The sequence below is a fragment of the Myodes glareolus genome, chromosome 1 (assembly GCF_982192425.1).
Source record: "Myodes glareolus chromosome 1, mMyoGla1.1, whole genome shotgun sequence".
In the NCBI taxonomy this organism is placed as follows: domain Eukaryota; kingdom Metazoa; phylum Chordata; class Mammalia; order Rodentia; family Cricetidae; genus Myodes; species Myodes glareolus.
Window position 1 is genome coordinate 114,262,273 of NC_142026.1, and position 21,086 is coordinate 114,283,358.

Here is a 21,086-nt window from a genome sequence, read left to right on the forward strand (position 1 = left end):
AACATGCTGGGCCTGTCAGCACAGGGATCCCCTGATTCCTGGTGTGTGTTTCCCCTCCACCCTCTCTGCTGTGCATTGCTCTCCCCCGTTTCCTTAAACCTAAAGTCTTCCATGGCCAGGCATCTCTGTGCCTCGCATCCATAGATGGGCAATAATAATGAAACCCTGTTCAAGGTTTTAAAACCAACATCAATATCACACGGAAAATTTTTCTCAGAAAATTCTGAGAAAATGGGACCCTCATAACTACAAATTCTAAAGCAATTCTTTGAATACTGAAAGAAAAGAGTAAGAGAGAGCAAGCTTAAAACCTCGGAAAAAAGCCCAAGGTGTGACGAAGCCCAAAGGTCAACAAAGCCGCAGACCCAGACTGCTTCACAGGAATACCTACAGTCTCATCCACTGTCTTAGTTAAGGTTACTACTTTTTTATTGATTTTTATTGAGCTCTAAATTTTTCTCTGCTCCCCTCCCTGCCTCTCCCCTCTTCCATGGTCCCCATGCTCCAAATTTACTCAGGATATCTTGTCTTTTTCTATGTCCCATGTAGATTAGATCTATGTATGTCTCTCTTAGAGTCCTCATTGTTGTTTAGGTTCTCTGGGATTGTGAGTTGTAGGTTGGTTTTCTTTGCTTTATGTTTAAAAACCACTTATGAGTGAGTACATGTGATAATTGTCTTTCTGGGTCTGGATTACCTCACTCAAAATGATGCTTTCTAGCTCCAACCATTTTCTTGCAAAATTCAAGATGTTGTTATGTTTTTCTGCTGTATAGTACTCCATTGTGTAAATGTACCACATTTTTCTTATCCATTCTTTAGTTGAGGGGCATTTATATTGTTTCCAGGTTCTGGCTATGACAAATAATGCTGCTATGAACATAGTTAAGCCCATATCCTTGTGGCAGGGTTCAGCATCCTTTGGATATATACCCAAAAGTCGGGTTACTATTGATGTAACAAAATGCCATGAGTGAAATACAAGTCGGCAAGGAAAGGGTTTACTTGGCTTACACTTCGACATCACTGTTCATCACTGAAGGAAGTCATTATAGGAACTCAAACTGAGCAGGAACCTAGAGGTCAGGGGCTGATGCAGAAACCGTGAAAGAGTGCTACTTACTGGCTTGTTCCCCATGACTTGTTCAGCCTGCTTTTTTACAGAACCCAGCCCAGGGATGGTACCACCCACAATGGGCTTGGCCCTCCCCATTAACCACAAATTAAGATAATTCCTTACAGTTGGATCTTATGGAGGCATTTTCTCAATTGAGATTCCTTCATTTCAGATAAGTCTAGTTTGTGTGTCAAGCTGACAGAAGACTAGCCTGCATACCTATGCATAGCTGTTTTAATTTTTTTAATTAAGATAGAATTATGTCATTTTCCTCTTTCCATTTCCTTCCTCCAACTCTTCCCGTGCACCTTGTCTTGGTCTGTCTCAAGTTTTCTATTTCTTTAACTCTTGTTTTACACACACACACACTCTTAAATATGTAAACACAATTTTCATAGTCCACATAATGTTGCTTGTGAAAGATTTCTTGGTATTGAAAAACTAATTCCTGGGCTCTTCCCTGTTCTCAGCATTCCTTAGTTGCTTTTAGTTCATTGCCCAGTGTTGAGGTCTGGTAAGATTTCCTCCTTTCATGTATTAGAATGTCTATTTGTGCCGTCCTTGTTCAGGTCTTGCTTAGACAGCCATGTTGATGAGATTTCCTGAATGTAGCTTCTCTGACATATCTAGGAGATGAAATGTCACAGCGAATTCTTGTTCCTCTGGTTCTTACAATCTTTCCAACCCCTCTTCTGCTATGACCCCTAAGCCCTCCTAGGCGCCTGAGTTGTATTGTAGATACATCAGTTGGGTTGGTCACCACAGAGCCACTTGTTCTCTGCATTTTGATTGATTGTGGTTTAGACCTTTAAGGCACATGTCTGTCCCACATAATTACAAGCTGTGAATTCACTTCCATTAGCACTGAACGAGTTTGTGATACATGTGCCATCTTTTTTTGAACGGCTACTACAAGTCCAAATTCCACGATGTGGGGATCTGAGAGTTCCTTTACGTTTTGTTTTGAAATTGGAGTCTATAAGCTGTTAGACATGGTGTTGAGGAGAGCCCCGCACAGGAAGTCTGAGAACCTAGACATAACACTAGCTCTGCTGGTTGCAAGAGTAAAGCACCATGAAGTCCAGGAAACCAGTGTGTTCTTCCTGGGAGCTTGTGAGGGTCCTGAGCCCTTTTGCTGTGGCTCCAGAGTAAAGGGTTATAGTCTCTGAACCCTGCTCCCCAGAGCCACCATATTCTCACTTCTAAAATAAAAATTATGATAGCAGTTCTCCTCTCTAGGCGATGGTAGACAGTTGTTGGAAGATGCATGACAAAAAAAAAATCCATCTCAGTGGTTTTTGACAAAGGTTTGTGAAATCAGAAGTCTTAAAAATGTAGGAGTTCAAGATAATACAAGGTAGAAAGAACCATTTGTTTCTGAGTAGCTTTTATTCAGCTATTGGTTCTCCCTCCTCCCACTCGTGTGTGTGTGTGTGTGTGTGTGTGTGTATTTGTGTATTTTATCACAGAGGTATTGCTTCATAGTCTAGGCTACCTTGAAAATCGTGATCCTCCTTGCTTCAGGCTCCTGGGTATTGGGGTGACATAGACTGGCACCACTATGCTCAGCAGGCAACAACCAGGATTTAGTTCATTTTTCACTTTGTTCTTTGTCTTCCATCTGTTTTAACAACTAACTTGTCCCTTTCTAGTCCTTAAGCTGTAAGATCCTCCAATACCAAAGCACAGTGAAGGATTAGATCGTCCAAAGCAGGACGGACACGAAAGGCACTAACACAAAGGACAGAGCAGAGAATGTTCCACGGGCTCATGCGCATGCTTTACAGCTCCGGTTTCTTCACTTCGTCAGTTGCAGGGGTGACTGCGGGTGGAGCTCTCACTCGGGTCTGGCTAACCTCAAGGACTAGACAGTAAGGAGAACTCTGTCCCTCCTTTCTGTTCCCAGGCTGAGGCTCCTGTGACATCTGGAGAAAAGTGGCTTAGGGGAGGGGTCCCGTTGTTCCTGGCATCGATGTCTCTAGGGTAGTGGTCCTCGACCTTCCTAATGCTGCGACCCTTTAGCAGGGTTCCTCATGTTGTGGTGATCCCCGACCATAAAATTATTTCATTGCTACTTCATAACTGTAATTTTGCCGCTGTTATGAATCATAATGTAAATTGTGTTTTCTGGTGGTCCAAAGGGTTTGTGACCCACAGGTTGAGGACTATTGTTCTACCACCTTCCCTGACTCAGTTCTTCCAGAAATACATTTCTGACCATGCATTTCTGCACCATGCATTTCTGCCTCTCCTTGGAGTCCACATGGTAGGTAACAAATGGTGGAGCAATCACTTAGTACCTACCGAGTACCAGACGGTACACGAAGTGCAAGGGGGAAACAGAGGTCACGCAATGTTCACGGCCCCGCTTTGCAGGAGTCTGGAAGAAGGCCAGCCAACAGGCGCTGCCAAGTAGCCAGGGCTATTTTAGATTCTCGGACAGAGGCAATTTCAAGCAAATCCTTCTCATTTGACAGGACACCTGAAGCAGAGAGAAATATGCTTCCCGAGATCACACAGGTAGCAAGTGTCCAAAGTAGGTTTCTTCAAGGTTCGTTTTATTCTCAAGCTCACTGGGTCCTCTATATTCACTTTCTTCCCTGGGTTGGGAAGGCAGGGCACACACACGGAAAAGGGACATGAAGGTAGCCACTAGAAGAAGCTGCAGAGAAATAGGTGGAAACACAACCGACCATGATGAGAACAGGGGTAGGTAGGAGTCTAAAATATCTGTCTCTGAGCTTACAGGTTTTAATGTTCATCAGTGGCACAACCTAGGGGCAAAGAAGGTGGACACCATCAGACAATAAGACACTGGCCTATTGCACCTGCTCAGGGCGGAGCTCCAATCCCAGAACCCCGTACATCCTACAGGTTTAGCTGCTCCATCTCCACAGCCCCAGGCAGTGCAAAATCATGATGGAACCTTTGCAGTTGGTTGAAATGTTCGCAGGCCTGGTAAATGCCAGAGAGCAGTAGTTGATTTGGTGTGGTCTTGGCAGATTCATCACCACACTCGGCCGTAATTAAGCACCCCTTAGCCACCTATCACTCTCTTCAGCGGGTGAGAAGGAGTGTCTTTTCTCCTAACATCCTGTGTTGGTGCCGCTGACGTAACTGATGGGGAGGATTTGCTGAGGAAAAGTGAATATACTTGGCAACGCCTTCAATCATTTGTTTGGATTTTCTGTTTTCTAGGAGATGTACGACTAAGGGGTCAGACCGGGGTTCCTGCCGAACGCCGCGGCTCCTACCCATTCATTGACTTCCGTCTACTCAACAGTGAGTACCCGAGTGTGCCCGAATGTTTCCTTTAGCGGGGAAAACCCACCTCATTTCCCTAAGAACCTCACAACTTTGCAAGGTCTGCCTTCCTTCCTCCACCTCTGTCTCCTCAACTGGAGCTTAAGACTTTGTCTCTCAAGTTCCTCACATGGGAAGGGAATCTGAGAATGGTCCAAGCCTCTCACATCGGCGCTGAAAGCAAGCCGGCAAATTTAAGGCCAGCACTAAAATGGCAAAAACGGGGGTCTCTGTTCAATGGAGGCCAGCCTGGGCTACAATACTGACTTCCAAGACAGTCAGGGCTGTGAAAAAAAACCCTGTCTCAGAGAGAGAGAGAGAGAGAGAGAGAGAGAGAGAGAGAGAGAGAGAGAGAAGAAGAAGAAGGAGGAGGAGGAGGAGGAGGAGGAGGAGGAGGAAGAGGAGGAGGAGGAGGAGGAGGAGGAGGAGGAGGAGAAGGAGGAGGAGGAAACGCAACCCGACTGTTGTGACCTTCACACAGGTGCTCTTTTTTGTGTTTCCAGAACATTCTTTTTATTTGCACCCAGGGCAGGGCTAGAGGAAGTGCTATTTCATTTTTTAAATTTCACAGGTAAATCCTAAAATATCCCCCATTCCTAACTCTCGTTATTCTCCTGCAATCCCTATTTCTACATTTTTAGTGACCTTTCATTAAAAGGCAGTCCTTCCCATCCACACTGCTGCTTGCTTCCTGCTTGGTGATGAACTTGGTAGCACCTCCTCTACTTCTCCTTCCATTGTTGTTTAATCTTACATTCCTCAGGAGATTCAACCCAGGGGCCAGTCATTTCTCAGCTTTTATATCGCCTATCATGGTGATCCTTCACCTCGGCTTGTGGTGGATGGAGGAGCCGCCAATAATAGATTTCACAATTTGCCCCAAGGTTTTTGCTGCTTGGTTCTCACATCCCTTCCCGTCTATAAATTTCAAAGTGCTGGATGGAATCCACAGAGTATTACTTTCCTTTGACATAAACAAGCTCCACACAGGCGGTAATTTGATTTGCCTCAACCCCTGGAAATGACTAGGAAAATTTAGACTTCGCTATTTCTGATCCTGAGATGAGTGAAGGGCCAGAAGAAGATGGACCTGTTTGTGTTTCTCCTACCATCGTTCTCTGCTGCTCTTCCAGAGATGCAGAGACAGAATAATGTTTTCAATGCTAGCAGTGAATACCCCCAACACTTGTTAAAACTCAACACTGTGCCATCTCTAGACCACTGCAACACTGAATGCAACCTGTGATAGATAGACCAATGCAATATTGAATGCAACCCGTGAGAGCTAGACCAATGCAATATTGAATGCAACCTGTGAGAGCTAGACCAATGCAATACTGAATGCAACCTGTGGAAGCCAGGCAACAATGAATGTAGCCTGTGGGTACCTTCAAGGGTACCTATGACGCCTCCTGATTAGAACAGTTCCATACAAACTGTTCTAACTCCCCATGGAAGCTATACTGCTGGCAGTCTCCTGACTGGATAAATGTCTGGGCCACCGGATGAGAGGTTCCACAAAATAGGGCATTATTCATCTGCACCAGAACTGTCCAATAGAGTCCCAGGTAGGAAGTTACCAAAAAGTCTCTTTCCAACAATAGATAGATGTTATTTCATGACTTCTAATACAGCCAAAGAACAAAGGAGGAAGCTAGTAGTTAGGTATTTATAAGACCAAGGTTTTAAATGATTCTTAACTCAACCCCAATGTTCATAAGCAGCCCTGCTGATTCTGACAGTCTTTGTAGTGGAATATGGAATATGGAGTTGATTACCTCTACCACAGGTCTCTCTCTGCATGTGAAAAAACAAATTTTTAAAAGTCATTTGCTTTTCTTTGTAATCTGAAAAGTGTGCGTGTACATGTGTGTGTGCGTGTGCATGTGTGTGTGTGTGTGTGTGTGTGTGTGTGTGTAGACTGCAGACAGCCATCGTTTCTACATACTAGTCATATTAAAAGGATCATCTGTAAGTCGCTGCCACCCGTCACCCTCTGAAGATCTTCCAGGAACCTCCGGGTGCCTGGGCTCTGCCTTTGCCCCACGCCTTGTCTGATCCCCACTTCCCTTTCCCTGCACCTGTTACTCAGAGTCAGCTACTCATCAGGAAAAACATTGGCCACGCACCCTGAAATTTCCTTTCCATCCTCCTTAAGACTCTGTTCTAGATACTCTGTTCTCTTTTATATGTTATACTATGATATACTGAGATAGTCCTAATTTCCTTTCTCTATATTTGGCTTTTTATTTTTATTTATTTATTTATCTATCTATTTATTTATTTATGGTTTTTCTAAAGAGGGTTTCTCTGTAGCTTTGGAGCCTGTCCTGGAACGCAAAGAGATCCATTTGTCTCTGCCCCCTGAGTGCTGGGATTAAAGGCGTACACCACCACTACCCAGCCCTGTGTTTTGCTTTTTAAGTGGCCTTGGTTTCCTAGGTGTCTAGGGTGTGTCCCTAAATAAACTACACAGGTGCTAAACTTAGCAACTCTTTCTAGTTACTAGCTACTAACTCCGTAGTTAACTTACCAGTTACAGTAAGTATTCCTTGGGAAACGGTTGTAATAAGTAGCTGTAAATGTGAGCCATCACTGGCTTTAACTGAACAGCAGGGAGAGCCTGAGCAATTGTGAGGTTTGTATTTACTCATGATGCAATCCACCCCTCTCTGTAATGCCTGTGTTCCGGGAGTCGGAGTGTGAACCTCCGTCATTGCTCTGATTCTTTTGCAGCTTCCTAACTTGGCAACCAAGCAGCTTGTCACCAGGTAGGGATAGGTACGTGGGCATCTCTGTAAAATTCAGTCACAAAAAGCATATTATATGTATCAGATCTCCTCTCCTTTATAAAGTCTCCCATCTATTTAATTCTCTTTCATCTCGTCATGCCGCTCCTTAAGGTTTGCCTGTGTAGTTAAAGATATGTTTTCTCCCTAAAGAGAAGCATTTCAGAACATTTTGGAAGTTTCTCCTTAAACTTTGATGGTACCCACCAATTGCAACTCTACACCATAGCTGCCAAACTAGTTTAACATATTCTTTTTTAAATGTTTATTTGCATGTTTGTGTTCCTTTTGTTTGTATGCAAACATATGTGTGTGTGTGTGTGTGCACGCACACGCGAGCGTGCGTGCGTGTGTGTGTGTGTAGACTGGAGGTCAATGTGGGGTGTCATTCTCAGCTGCTCCCGGCTCTGCTTTTTTAGGAAGGCATTTCTCATTTTTATTCAATCCCCACCCTTATTTACTGATTGGGCTGACTGGTCACCAATCCCTGGGAATCCTCCTGTCTCTGCCCCCTCAGTGCTGGGGTTAAAGGTGGGCATGATCACCCTGGATTACTTTTAGGGGGGTGCTGTGGATCATACTCAGTTCCTAGCACTTGGGAGGTGAAGACAGGCAGATCTCTGTGAGTTCAGTGCCAGCCTGGCTCCAGACCTGGGAGGACTCCATAGGGAGCTCTTAGTTCAGAAAATATCGACCAAAGTCAGACTCCCACGTGCACACGGCAGACACTTCACTCACTGGACCCTTCCCTCGGTCCCTTACATTACTTATTTTGTGTCCATTTCTCTCAGAATAGACACAGACCCATGACCATTCCACTCAAATGATCATAGTTTTGCTTTCTCTCCTGAGACAGAATCCAATATAAGGCTTTAAAATAAATTGTCTATAAATTTAAATTCAATGTAAGAAAAAACAAATCGTTAAAACGATCCTAGTCTGCATTTCTGCAACCTGTCTCCTAAAATACTTAGTGGATCCCACACAATTGCCATTCCCTACCCACAATGCTCCTGGCTGCTTCTCATTGACCACCTACTTAATACCAGCCTTCAAACTCTGGCCTATGTAAAGGAAAACTGTGCACTGAATAAGAGGGCCCACTGCATTTCCACGCTGTTCATTAGTCTCGGTTCCAACCTGTCGTAGCAGACAGGGGACGGCAGAAGTAAGACCTACAGAAAGTTGTTTTCTGTCCGAATGGGATTTGTGGCTATTCCAACAGATCACTGGGACAGGAGTGGTAGATGGCAGCCGGTGCACCAGATCTGTCCCCATGCCTCTTCTAGTAAATACAGTCTTGCTGGAGCGCTGCCATGGCCATTTCCTGATAGGCCATCTAGGGCTGCTGTGGTACTAATGGGTAGTGCAGCTACAGCAACATCTACATCATCGACAAAGCCAAACTTACCTGATGCTGGGCCCTTGATGGGAAAAGGTTACCTCCCCCATTGTAGATACTGTTAAGCAGATTTAGAAGGGTTTTATGCTGTGAGCACATTCAATCCAGGCCATTTTTTTTTTGTTGTTATTGTCATTTTCTTTCTACTTTCCAGATCCATCCCTTGCTTTTTTTGTTTGTTTATTGGTTGGTTGGTTGGTTGATTGTTTTTTTGTTTGGTTGGGTTTTTTTTGTTTTTGTTTTTTGTTTGTTTGGGTTTTTTGTTTTTTGGGTTTTGGTTTTTGTGTTTTTTTGTTTTTGGTTTTGGGTTTTTTTTTTTTTTTTTTGAGACAGGGTTTCCCCATGTAGCCTTAGCTGTCCTGGAACTCACTCTGTAGACCAGGCTGGTCTTGAACTCGCAGAGATCTGCCTCCCAAGTGCTGAGACTAAAGGTGTGTGCCACCACTGCCCGGCCCATTCCTTACTTTAAAAAATGAACTGAACATTGATAAAATTTACACACAACAGAAGCACAAAGAGAAAACAACCTTCTTTATTGATCTAGGTATAAAACTCTAAATTGAAATTATTATTCTTAATTATACGCACATTCTTCTGAAAAAGAAAATCTCTTTCCATGCACAGGGAGGAAAGCACAGGGCTTCCTTACCCACAGTCCTATGGCCACATAATAATGTGGTTAAACACCTGATTTGTCTCTCATGGTCCTAATTTTCTTCTCTTTTTGGTTCAGCATCCTTAGTAATTACAGTATCTTCCTACTTAGTTTGTTACGGTGTGAAGAATAAATTACAGACCAATCAATTGTAAATGTTTGCTCACAAAAGAGTACTCGATAAAGTGCCACTCAAACATGACATAGAAGACTAAGTTCAAGGGCTGAAGAGATGGCTCAGTGGATAGGAGCATGGGCTGCTCTTCCAGAGGACTGGGTTTGAGTCCCAGGACTCCCTTGATGGCACATCACTCAGCATCTGTGGCTCCAGTTTCAGGGGATCCAATGACCTCTTCTGGCCTCTGCAGGCTCTAGGCATGCAGGCAGGCAAAACACCCATAGAAAAGTGTTTTTAAAAGAAGTTTAAAATTGCAATATAATGAGTGCAGTTGGGAACAAATGAATTGGGGTTGATGAGTTAGCTCAGTGCTTCAGAGCACACACTGCTCTTGCGGAGGACCCAGCACCCGGGTCAGGAAGCCCAAATCAAATCACTTCTAACTCCAACTCCAGAGGATCCGACGCCATCTTCTGGATTCTACAGGCACCTGCACTTGTATTCACATACACATACACGTGCACACATACACCATTAAAAATAAAAATCTTTTTAAAAAAAGTTTATTACGGACTCGAAAATTGCTGAGAGAATAAGTTTAAAGTGTCCGCAGCACAGAAAAATCAGTATGCAATGCAGATGTGAACTGGCCACATTTAGCTATTCCACAATCTATATTTAATTCGAAATGTCATCTTATATCACATGACACATCTTGTGATGCATTTGCATCACAATATATTTTTTATTCATCACCATCATAATAATGATGATAATAATAATAACAGTATAATATTCCGGTAATAAATATCTCAAACTCTTCCTCATAAGAGATCACCCGGATCAGTTTGAAATACATGAGACAAAAGTATTTGTCAGAAGCCAATTTTGTTTTCTATTTCCATTTCCACAAGTGGAAGAAAAACAGCTGTATGAGTTTCTAGAAGCTTCTCTGGGAAAGTAGCGGGAAACGGAGACTCTAGCCTCATTGTGTGGGACGTGGGAAACGTGGACCTTTAAAAAGAGTTCCCTTTACACGTAAACATGGAGGGGAGAAGGGAGCAAGACAAGACAGAGGCAGTTGCTTTTTTGCGGTGGAAAGCTAAAGCGAGACCTGTAGGAGGACTGGAGCGTAGGAAGTGTAGCGGCTCCAGCACCGGCATCCTGTGAATGGAGTTCATTTACTAGCTCTGTCAAAGGGAAAACGGGAGAGATGAGAGGAGAGAAAATCTCTGTTCGAAGACGCCAACAGAAGGGACAGTGGCCGGGGAATCTCAGTCTTCTGAGAGGGGAGAGGAGGCGGCTCCTGGCTCCCTTAGCAGCCCTTCCCCAGCTCTGTCTCCTGACTTAATATAATCAGTAGCCTGAGTAGATAATGACTAGGTTGAGATGTTCCCATGGCAACCATCTCAGAACAACACAATGTGATTTCCACACCCGCTCAGCAGAGGAAGTGACATGCAAAGAAAACATTCCCAGGGACTGGGGAACATTCGGGAACCCAAGGCTTCTTCTTCAGAGTACACATTTCAGCCACCAGACAGCCTGGTGCTGCGAACCAGCCGGCTCAGCAGCAGTAGGTTAATGGGTTGTTTGGCTTTTCCTGCCTTGTTAATTTGCTAATCTTGATCTTAAACTCTCTTCCTCTGGATTTGCTTCTCCCGGTTGGGCCATTTTAGATGCACAGTCAGTCCTGAGGGTATTTTAGTAGCTTTACAAAACTAGATGCTTATTCTTTCCAAAGGAGAATCAAAATAGACCTAGGCACAGGTATATATTAACTATTTTATTTAAAAATTATCTAGAGACTCAAATGCTTCGAAACAAAACAACAAACAAACAATCAAACAAAAACCTTGCTGGCTAATGCCCTTAAGCCATTCTATCTTTGACCTATAAAATATGTTCACTGAAAGACTGTTGGGCAAAGGCCACCAACCATGTTAGAAACCATCTGGCATTACGTGATATCCCCATCACCACCATTGTAAAGACAGAAAGGCTGTTTGTCTGCAAAGCCCATTGTCTAAGGCAGAATTCCCAGCAGGTATTGGCAGACTTGCAGTAATCTTGTCAAAAATAGCCTTTAATATCACCTATGAGAGCCTCCACATGACACGCAAAGCTAAAATGTCACTCTAGCAGCAGTCTTATAGAGAGGATTCACTCTCACCCCATCCCAGCTAGCTGCTCCTCCAGCAGGGAAGGGGCACCTCAGCTGACTGACTTCTCACACTTGGGAGTGCCAGGTTAACACCCCACAGTTTCAAAGTTCAATATTGAGCTTCCTCCAGAAGAGAGGCAGGGCTCTGTTTGTGGTTGTGGTACTTCCTGGCTCGGCTGGCAGGTACTCTGGGATGGGCACTCAGGGCTTCTGGCCACACACTCCCCAGCTCTTCAGCTGCGGAAGTGCCAGGCCAGGAGAATGGTTAGCCACCAAAATGCCACTTCTTGGTGGAAGCCAGAGCAGACAGGGCTCTGAATGTCTCGTTCCTTCCCCATCATGGTTCCATTCATGGATATCAAGGTAAACCGTATGGTAAGCAGTATGCCAGGGTGCAAAGATGAAGGAGACTTAAGTGTTGCCCTTGAGAAGCTTGCAGAGATATATACAAATAAATATTGACATTTATGACACCCATAGTGAAGCATGTGAAAGCAATAATAAGCATATACAATATAAGATACATATCCGTTCTATATGATTCAGAAGTGTTACAGAACTTGAGACATCAAGACAAGCTGAGGCTTGGATGGTGAGCAGGGACTGAAGCGACAGAGAAATAAAGAGGAGCTGCATGCTGAGGCCAGTTTTCATTGCCATTATAAAATAGACTTCAAGACATAAAACCAGGAAAGCGTTGCCACCGCTGAGCTTGACTAGCTAGAAGTATTACTGAAAGTCAAGTTATTCAAGTAAGATCAGAGCAGAGAATCCAGGAGGGCGGGGAATCATTCCAGATACCTAGCTGTTATAGAAAAAAACCATCTTTAAAACCAAGCAGTTTTCACCTCCTTAAGCTAGGACTGAAAGTGCCCATTGCCTCCTGTTAGCCCAGCTGACATCATTAAACGGGTTCACTTTTTTTTATCTGAGTGAAAGAAAATCGAAAATTATATCTAGAAACCCAGTACTTCCTCACAGTTATCATTCCTTCAATTGACACACAAAACACCCACTCTATGCTGAGAAGGATGAGACCATCATATCCTGGGCCACATCAACAACCATTGGCCTGAGATAACTTTTATATGATTGGTGGCTTCTGTCTCAGGCAGCTAGGACTGGGCGGGGTAAACAACAACAAGACAAATATATGTGTATAATTCTTCTCAAAATGACAACAGTTGGTGTCTCTGGAGATCTGAAGGCTTCGATAAATCTGAGCTATTACTTTAAACTCAAAGGGCTAGCCATCTCGTCACCAGGACAAGTATACATTACATCAAGGGCTGTGCAAATAAATAGGTAACCTAATAACCTTATTCTAAAATAGGCGGCATAAAAATAGAGTGTCCTAAGCAAGAGAGGGAAGCAGAATGGTCCTATGCCGAACCATAAAACATATGGTCGAGTGTGAACTGATTATAAAACGACCATAAATAAGATTGATCTGCCATACAGAGGCCGAGATCACTGAAGTAAGAAGAAAGGCTGAATATGAACAATGAAAACATGTTGACTACAGAGAAAGTGAACCTCTTGGAACATCAAGATAGGGAGTTTAAACTTTATTCATTAGGCAGAGTGACCACTAAAGAATCCCAGCAAAAGGAGTTGTGTGTGATCACAAGGGTCTCTCTGAAAATGATTGATATCTGTATGTAGGAGAGACGGTGAGGGAAGGGAAACATAACCAGGCTACACAGATGTTGGTGCAGAAGAAACTAAAGTACAAATGGGAGATGGTATGTGGGAGCAGACATACAACTTGAGGATCGTGAACAGTGGGTGTGCTATGGCGGGGGGCTCTGGCCATCTTGAGAGACTGGTGATGAGTTTGGCAATGAAACAGCAGTAAGAAACCCTGGGGAGAAGCAGGGAGCTCCATTAGAACCAGCTGAGTTAGAAAGAAAGTCAAATGGATATGTTTGAAAGAGTGTTATAAATCATGGACCATGATGAAGATGAGATGCCTCTTTAAGAACTTTCACTAGGGACTGGAGAGGTGGCTCAGTAGGTAAGAACAATTGATCTCTAAGCATGAATGAGGGACTGAGTTTGAATGCCCTGTGCCCACATAAAGAGCCAGGCATGACTATGTACTCTGAAACTGTGAGGTAGAGGGGTGCTGAATCCAGAGAGCTTCCTGCATAGCCAAAAACAAATAAACAACAACAACAAAAAAAAACCCAGCAAGCTTCTAGGTTACTGTCCCAAGACAATAAGGCAGAGAATGGTAGAGGACATTCAATGTCATTCTCTAGCCTCCTCATGTGCAGAACACACCCACATACTTGTAAACATAAACCCCATAAACCACACATACACATACCGAATTTCCTCTACATGGAAACCTCTATTCCCCATGAGGCATCTGGCAACAGCATATATCACAAAATCAGTGATTAGTTGATTCAATGGCTCCTATGACTTCATGATTTAGGAAAGCACTGTAAAACCATTGATGATATTCCCACAAAGTGGGTTTCACCAACAATCAGCCATCCCCTAGCTAGAAGCTATCTAGACACTCCAGTTCGTAGACTTCACCCCGTGCCCTGTCATGGACTCCGCTTATGCAGAACTGGCTGCTGATATCACCCCCACCCACCTCACCTGCTCATAGCACAGAGAGATGGTAAGTCTCATTGCACCACAGCTTGAGCAAAACCCAAACCCATTTGGAGTATTTCTGGCACAGTGGCCTCTTTGGATTTCTGGAAACAGTGGGGTATAAAGGGAAGGAGGAGTAAATTAAGTTTATTTTGACTGAAGTCACCTTATGAGTCATTGAGCTAGAATGGTTTATTTGTTCAATGAAATTAGATTCAACCTCCTACCCACAATAGGCAGAGCTTATCTCTTGTGACTTCATTAATAAACAAAATGATGGATTATTTCCTCTCATTACTTACCCACTCTTTTAGAAGTTTTAGAAGTTTTAGAAGACCTAAGAGGTTTACTATGGGAGGTGGGTTCCATAGCTTTACTTCTTCCTGTTAGAGTGCATTTCTTCCATTTTATTACCTAGTTTCCTTAACTGGAACTTTCAAAAATAGCTTTTAAAAACGTTGATTTTTTTTAAAAACTGCATATGGCCCTTATTCTGCTATATATATAAAAATGAGCACCATCCCTTTCTAAACAATGTTTTGGGTTTGCCAAACAAAGATGTTGGGGTTAAGACAATCAACAAGATCTATTTTCTTCCTAACAAGCAAATCAAATTGCTTTGGGGCTCCAGGATGGTCTATTACTTGTAAGCAACCTTGGGAAGAAGCACTGCAATTATGAAGCAAAGTCCCAAGGGTAAGGCAACCTTGCCACCGCACCTAACAACTGCCACCACAACAGCTTAAGCTGACAGTGCTTAATGTCTGCACAGGATGCTGGCTTTGTTGTTGAGGAAAGGCCACTTGTTTTCCAGCTGCTCAGCCATGAAATAATCACACAGAAACTATATTATTTAAATCACTGCTTGGCCCATTAACTCTAGCTTCTTATTGGCTAACTCTTACATCTTAATTTAACCCATCCCCATTATTTTATATTTTACCATGAGGCTCATGGCCTACCAGCAAGGTTCCAGCATGTCTGTCTCCGGTGGAGGCTCCATGGCTTCTTCCTGACTCTGTCTCCTTTCTCCCAGCATTCAGTTTAGTTTTCCCCACCTAGCTCTGTTCCCCTATAGCTTTGCTGTAGGCTCAAAGCAGTTCCTTTATTAACCAATGATATTTAAAGCATACAGAGGGGAATCCCACATCACCTCCCCTTTTCTTTTTAAATAAAAAGGAAGGCTTTATCTTCAACGTAGTAAAATCACATATAACAAAACAGTTACCAAGCAAGAATTATAGTTACAATATTTGCATCTACTTTATCTTTTATCATAACTAAGGAAAGCTATAACAATCAATTCTTCAACTCCATCAAAGACTCCAGAAGGATATAATATTACCTAAGTAAACAATAAGTTCACTGTAAGCAACTTCCAAAACTCTAGAATTTACAGAAATATCTCATTGCCTGTACAGTTACCCAAAGTTCTTCTATACCATTGGGGCACCCATCTCCAGCCTACAAGCCCGTAGTATCCAGCAAACTTTTACATGAAGCAGGAAATTTAAAAGACAGTTCTGCCTATATTGGCAGTTTGTTAGTCACTTTCTTTTGTATCCTGCAGAATGTCTGGCAGACTCTTTCATGAAGCAGGAACCCCAAAGGATCATCTTACCTTTAGGCAAGTTCAACAGTCATTTCTCTGTGGGTCCTGCATGTCCAGGCAAGAGCAGGTTCTTGCCCAAATGGCTAGCAAACTCCATGAGGAGCCTCTTCGATGCCCAACTTCCTCTTGAAGTAATTGGTGCTGTCAGGAGTAGGTGTGTCTCATTGTCATGAAAAGTCCTAAGTTATTACAATATTTTAAAGGTCATATTCTGTAGTCTTTGAAAGGTTCGAAGAATACCTATCTGTCTGAAATATATCTCTGTAGATCTAGAAAATCTAACTAACATGACTACGAGCTTGACTATTATAGATTATTACCTATTAACATGTATTTCTCAATTATACATTACATTTTTAAGTGAGCTGCACAAACACAATAATCAAGAGCAGAAATATATATACACAGTATTACAAAATTGACCTTAAATTTGTATCAAAAAACTAAGATCCATGCCAATGTAAATCTCTAAAGCATATTCCATTTTAATTGTAAACAAACATTTATAAACAATATTTAGGAATATAGGCATAGTTCTCTAAACTACTTCCTGCTGATTGTGGGTGCTGTTAATCAGGCCTTTCATGGTGTATTCTGTATATTAGGTTCATCTCAGTCAGCAGCTGAGCAAAGTAATTTGTGGGGGGGTGTTCTCGGAAACCTTTCAGGGGTTTTGGTTCATCAAGCCACATTAGTCTGGAATGAATCCACTGCTTCTCATTCTCTATGGAAACAAAAGAAGAACATCTTTTCCAAAGCAACATATCCTTAGACTCAAATGCTGAAGTCAAGATACCTTTATAATATACATGCTGGTTTAGCTTAGCAGCCCATACAATGAAATGTCTCTCTGGACTTAGTTCCTTCACAGTCAAAAAATTCAAAGAAAACACAATAATATTCATAATCAAGACTCTCTGTGTATAATCTATTTTTATGTGACATTTTACTGCTTTAATCCATCACTGTCTGTACTGTTTATTTAAAGACTTTACCTTTTTTAATGCCATTTACTTCTTTTTATAACTGTTTATCTTCTTTTTCCTCTCTCTTCCAAGCCTACATACATTTTTTAAACACACTGCACCTTATTTAGAGGTCTTTTTCATCTGAATTTGTCTTTATTGCATATCTGTAATTATTTACTGTCCAGGAGCACTTTTTAAAATGCTAAGGACTACTTGAAAAGTTAAGCTGCATCATTACTAGAGTATGTATGGTACTTCTTGCTTGCTCCGTACAGTCCAACATGGTGGAAGTCCATTCACGGCCTCTGCAAGCCATGCACATTGCTCCAGTTTTAGGCACACAGCAGGTCTATGTTGCCATTAAGCAAGTTGTAGTACCTTGCTTACAAACCCTATTTAAATGCTTGGTCTCCTGAAAGAGCCAGAGTTTACACTGGCAGCACGGCCCAGAAAGCTGGCATTTCAAAGCAGCATGGCTCTTTTTCTGCTACCACCGAGTCAGGAAAACCTCTCTTAAAGGAGCTGTGGCATGCTGCCAGCAAACAGCAAGAAGCTGTATTAAACTCTGTATTTTTGTGTCTAGAATTCCTTCTAAAGCTAACTCAGGTTTTTAAGTGGATTTTAGTTGGCCATGCGGGTACTAATTTGTTGCGGGAAGGCTGCTTGTTGGTTCCCGGCTGCTCAGCCCTGAAATAATCAAACAGAAACTATATTATTTAAATCACTGTTTGGCCCATTAGTTCTAGCTTCTTATTGGCTAGCTCTTACATCTTAATTTAACACATCCCCATTATTTTATATTTTACCATGAGGCTCATGGCCTACCAGCAAGGTTCCAGCATCTGTCTCCGGTGGAGGCTCCATGGCTTCTTCCTGACTCTGCCTCCTTTCTCCCATCATTTGATTTAGTTTTCCCCACTTAGCTCTGTACCCCTATAGCTCTGCTATAGGACCAAAGCAGTTCCTTCATTAACCAATGATATTTAAAGCATACAGAGAGGAATACTACATCACTTCTTGATATGTATCATGCTTAGGCAAGAAACTCTGGTAATAGGTGCCTTGAATGCTTACAATTACATCATCTGTGAGGACTAGAAATTGAAAAACCCTTGATAACTCAAATGTGCCATCCCACCTGGATCTCCAAGTTCATAGCATTTCCTCTCTGCTTCTCCCCCTGCACACACCACAAAGGAAACTCATAGAGAAACCAACCATGAGCTTTGAAATCAGATCTGGGTTTAAATCTATTTATTTTGTGAGCTTGGGGAAAAGATGTTCAAATGGCTTAATGTGACCACTTGTATGAAAGAAGATTGTACTACTGCCACTCTTACTGTCCTGAACAAAGACACAAGAGAGATCACTGTGCCCAGCAGCTTGTCTTACTTCTAGTAGGTCCACCATAACATAATGCAGTTGAACTTCACTTGCAGAGTCCACCTTTCTCCAGCCACTTTTCCTAGGAAGCCTCTACTTCCTCCTTGGAGTCCTGGCCCTGGCATCATGAGCTTGGAGAAACCTACTTCAACCCTGCAAAGGACCTAATTGGTCATTCACTTGGTGCTCATGTTGTATCTCTAAGAAGACATTGTCTCACTGACTATAAACTTATGGGATCTGAGTGACAGATAGTGACAATCGCCCTGCATATTGTTTCCAAACCTGACTCTGTACCTTTCATTAGTTTTTGGAAACCACTGATATGTCTCAGTTGCAGCACATACAAATAGTATAGTCATACAATGATAATCATAATCATAGCTAGCATGTTTGACATCCATTGGTGCTACATACCGCCTCATCTGTTTTGTGAAGATTGACTCATATAATTCCCACAAAATCCTTATGAAATAGCCACTGCCACTTAACATGAGGAAGTTGAGACCCAAAAAGAACAGGCAATTCACCCTGTCCTCCAGTTATAAGTCAGGATTCAAATCCCTAAGATGGAACTCCAGAGTACAAGCTATTCACCATGGTGGAATAGAAACTTATTTATAGATTTTAATTCTCAGAGACAATGTGTTTATAGTGACTATTTCTCTTACATGGCACCTACACAGAAATTGTTCCTTTTGAATGGTTTCAGATATTACAATTATTTTATAATCCATTTAGGTTGTTTCAATTTGGGTGATAAACTACTTCAATGCCTTTGAACCAAAGCTACTATAACTTGCTGTGGAAACCATGTAATTAAAGAGTGAAAGAGTTACAGTTTGTGGCATCTCCACAATGCTTCTCCATACTCTGCCGCTCTGGCAGGAGGTGCCAGGTGACAAGCTGTTCATCTCATCACCTGACCTTGTTCTTTGATGAGGATGAGGAGGGTGTGGAAGACACTCATGCCGTGTTCCCCAGAGAAGAAGGAAATGGAATCTCTACCGTGACAAATCACAGTCAGATCAGCATCTGCCACCAGTTGCTCCCATTTTCCTCTGAGGCAGTTGTTTGCTTCCTGTCGGGGGAGCTGACAGAGGCTGGTTCACAAATGTTTGTAGTCTATTAAACAAAAGGAAGCTGAGTGGAAAATGACATATTTGAAAAGATCTCGCATATGTTTATAAAAATATGCCAACATTTCCACATGGCTCATTTCTTGATTATTTTTTACTTTCTTATTTCTGTTTTTCCTACCAGGACTATGTATTCCTCTCATAATTAGAGAAAAAGGAGATTTCATTTTTCAGTTACTTATTTTATATTTATTTAAAGTGAGGAGCTTTATCATAAAATACTGTAATATGATCATACACAATGTCTTAAATTCAAGAAAGAGAGATTGCGGAAAAAATAAATATGACAAAAGCCTGGATTAATAGTGAAATTCATAAGACAATTTGATTAAATTTTCCTAAATTCACTTTGAGTTTGAACAAATCCATAACCTCTTTTGCCAGACACATGAACAAGGGTAATTCAAAGTTAGTAAAAATAGAATGAATCTTCTTACTTAATGGGTTTCCAAATAATTCTTCAGCAATGTCTAGTTTGGGTGGGACCTGAATTTTCAGTAGAGTTAGCAAGCTGAACTACTAAATTATTTTCATCAATTTATTCACATCTAAAACAATAGCCATTTTCATTTCATGATATCAAAATCATGGAAAGTTCCTGTCTTAAAGGATAGACTAAATTTGGAAAATTAGTACGAATAACAAAACTTTTTTAAATATTCTTTTTTCCCCTTTTATTGAAAATAGCTTTTTCCCCCTCACGTAATGTATCCTGGTTTTGATTTCTCATCCCTCCACTCTTCCTAATTCCCATCTCCCCTCCAATCTGAAACAACCCCCTCTCTGTCCTTCATTAGAAAAAAAAAGGCTTCTAAGGGATAATAATAAAATAAAGAGAAATGAAATAAAAAGATAAAGCAAAAACTAACACACCAGAATAGGACAAAACAAAGAAACAGAAAGAAGGGGGCACAAAAAACAGATACAGGCTCAGAGACCCACCTTGTTTGCACACTCAGGACTCTCAAAAACAGTAAAATGGAAGCCATAATTTATACACAAAGGAACTGTAGTGAATAGAGAGAATATATGTATGGTAAATTTTAAGAAAAAAAGGAAAAGTCCTGACACATATTATGAGGCAAGGAGCCTCCAAAGAAGCCTTTGAGTTCATTTTCTGTTGGCCATCTATTGCTGAGCATGCTGCCTGCCCTTAAGAACAGTTTGTTTCCCCCACGAGACTCCCTTGGAGAAAACTAAATTTGTATTTGCAAGTGGTTACCAATTGAAGATAGCTTCTGGGTTAGTGACAGGGCTATGTGCCCACTTCCCCTTTCAGGTCCATAACCTCATCTGGTGTAGATCTGTGCAGGCTGCCTCGTCTCTGTGAGTTCATGAGTGCATCAATCCTGTTGATTTAGACGGCCTTGTTTCCTTGGTGTCCTCCATCTCCTCTTTCCTTACACTTCTTCGACCTCCTCATCTGCAGGATTCTGTGAGCCCCGAGGGGAGGAATTTGATGGAGCCATCCTCAGTTAGAGCAGAATGTTGCAAGGTCTCTCCTTCTCTGCATAACATCTGGCTGTGGGTCTCTGTAGTTGTTCCCATCTGTTGATGGCTGAACAGTGCACTGACCTGTGAGTATAGGAAAATATCATCAGGAATCATTTTATTGTTAATTTTTTTAGTACAGTTGTATTTGGTTTTACCCTAGGTCTTGAGGTTTTCTAGGTTATCTTAGGTTCTTGGTCACCTAAGCAGTGTGGGGTATGGGTTCCATCTTAAGTCAAATCAGACATTGGTTGGTTATTCCTACAAGCTTTGTGCCACCATTGTCCTGCATATCTTGCAGGTAGGACACCATTGTAGATCAAAGAGTTTGT

At 42.1% G+C, this 21,086-nt stretch overlaps 1 protein-coding gene across 4 annotated transcripts in view; it reads left to right on the forward strand.

Moving 5' to 3' along the window:
• Pde7b (phosphodiesterase 7B) overlaps window positions 1–21,086 on the forward strand; it is a 319,484-nt gene that overhangs the window by 233,593 nt on the left and 64,805 nt on the right. For all 4 annotated transcript variants that reach the window (XM_085689065.2, XM_048425265.3, XM_087911509.1 and 1 more), the window contains one exon: window positions 4,316–4,399. In XM_085689065.2, coding sequence (XP_085545191.1) covers window positions 4,316–4,399 — 84 coding nt within the window. The remainder of the gene's footprint in view (window positions 1–4,315; window positions 4,400–21,086) is intronic.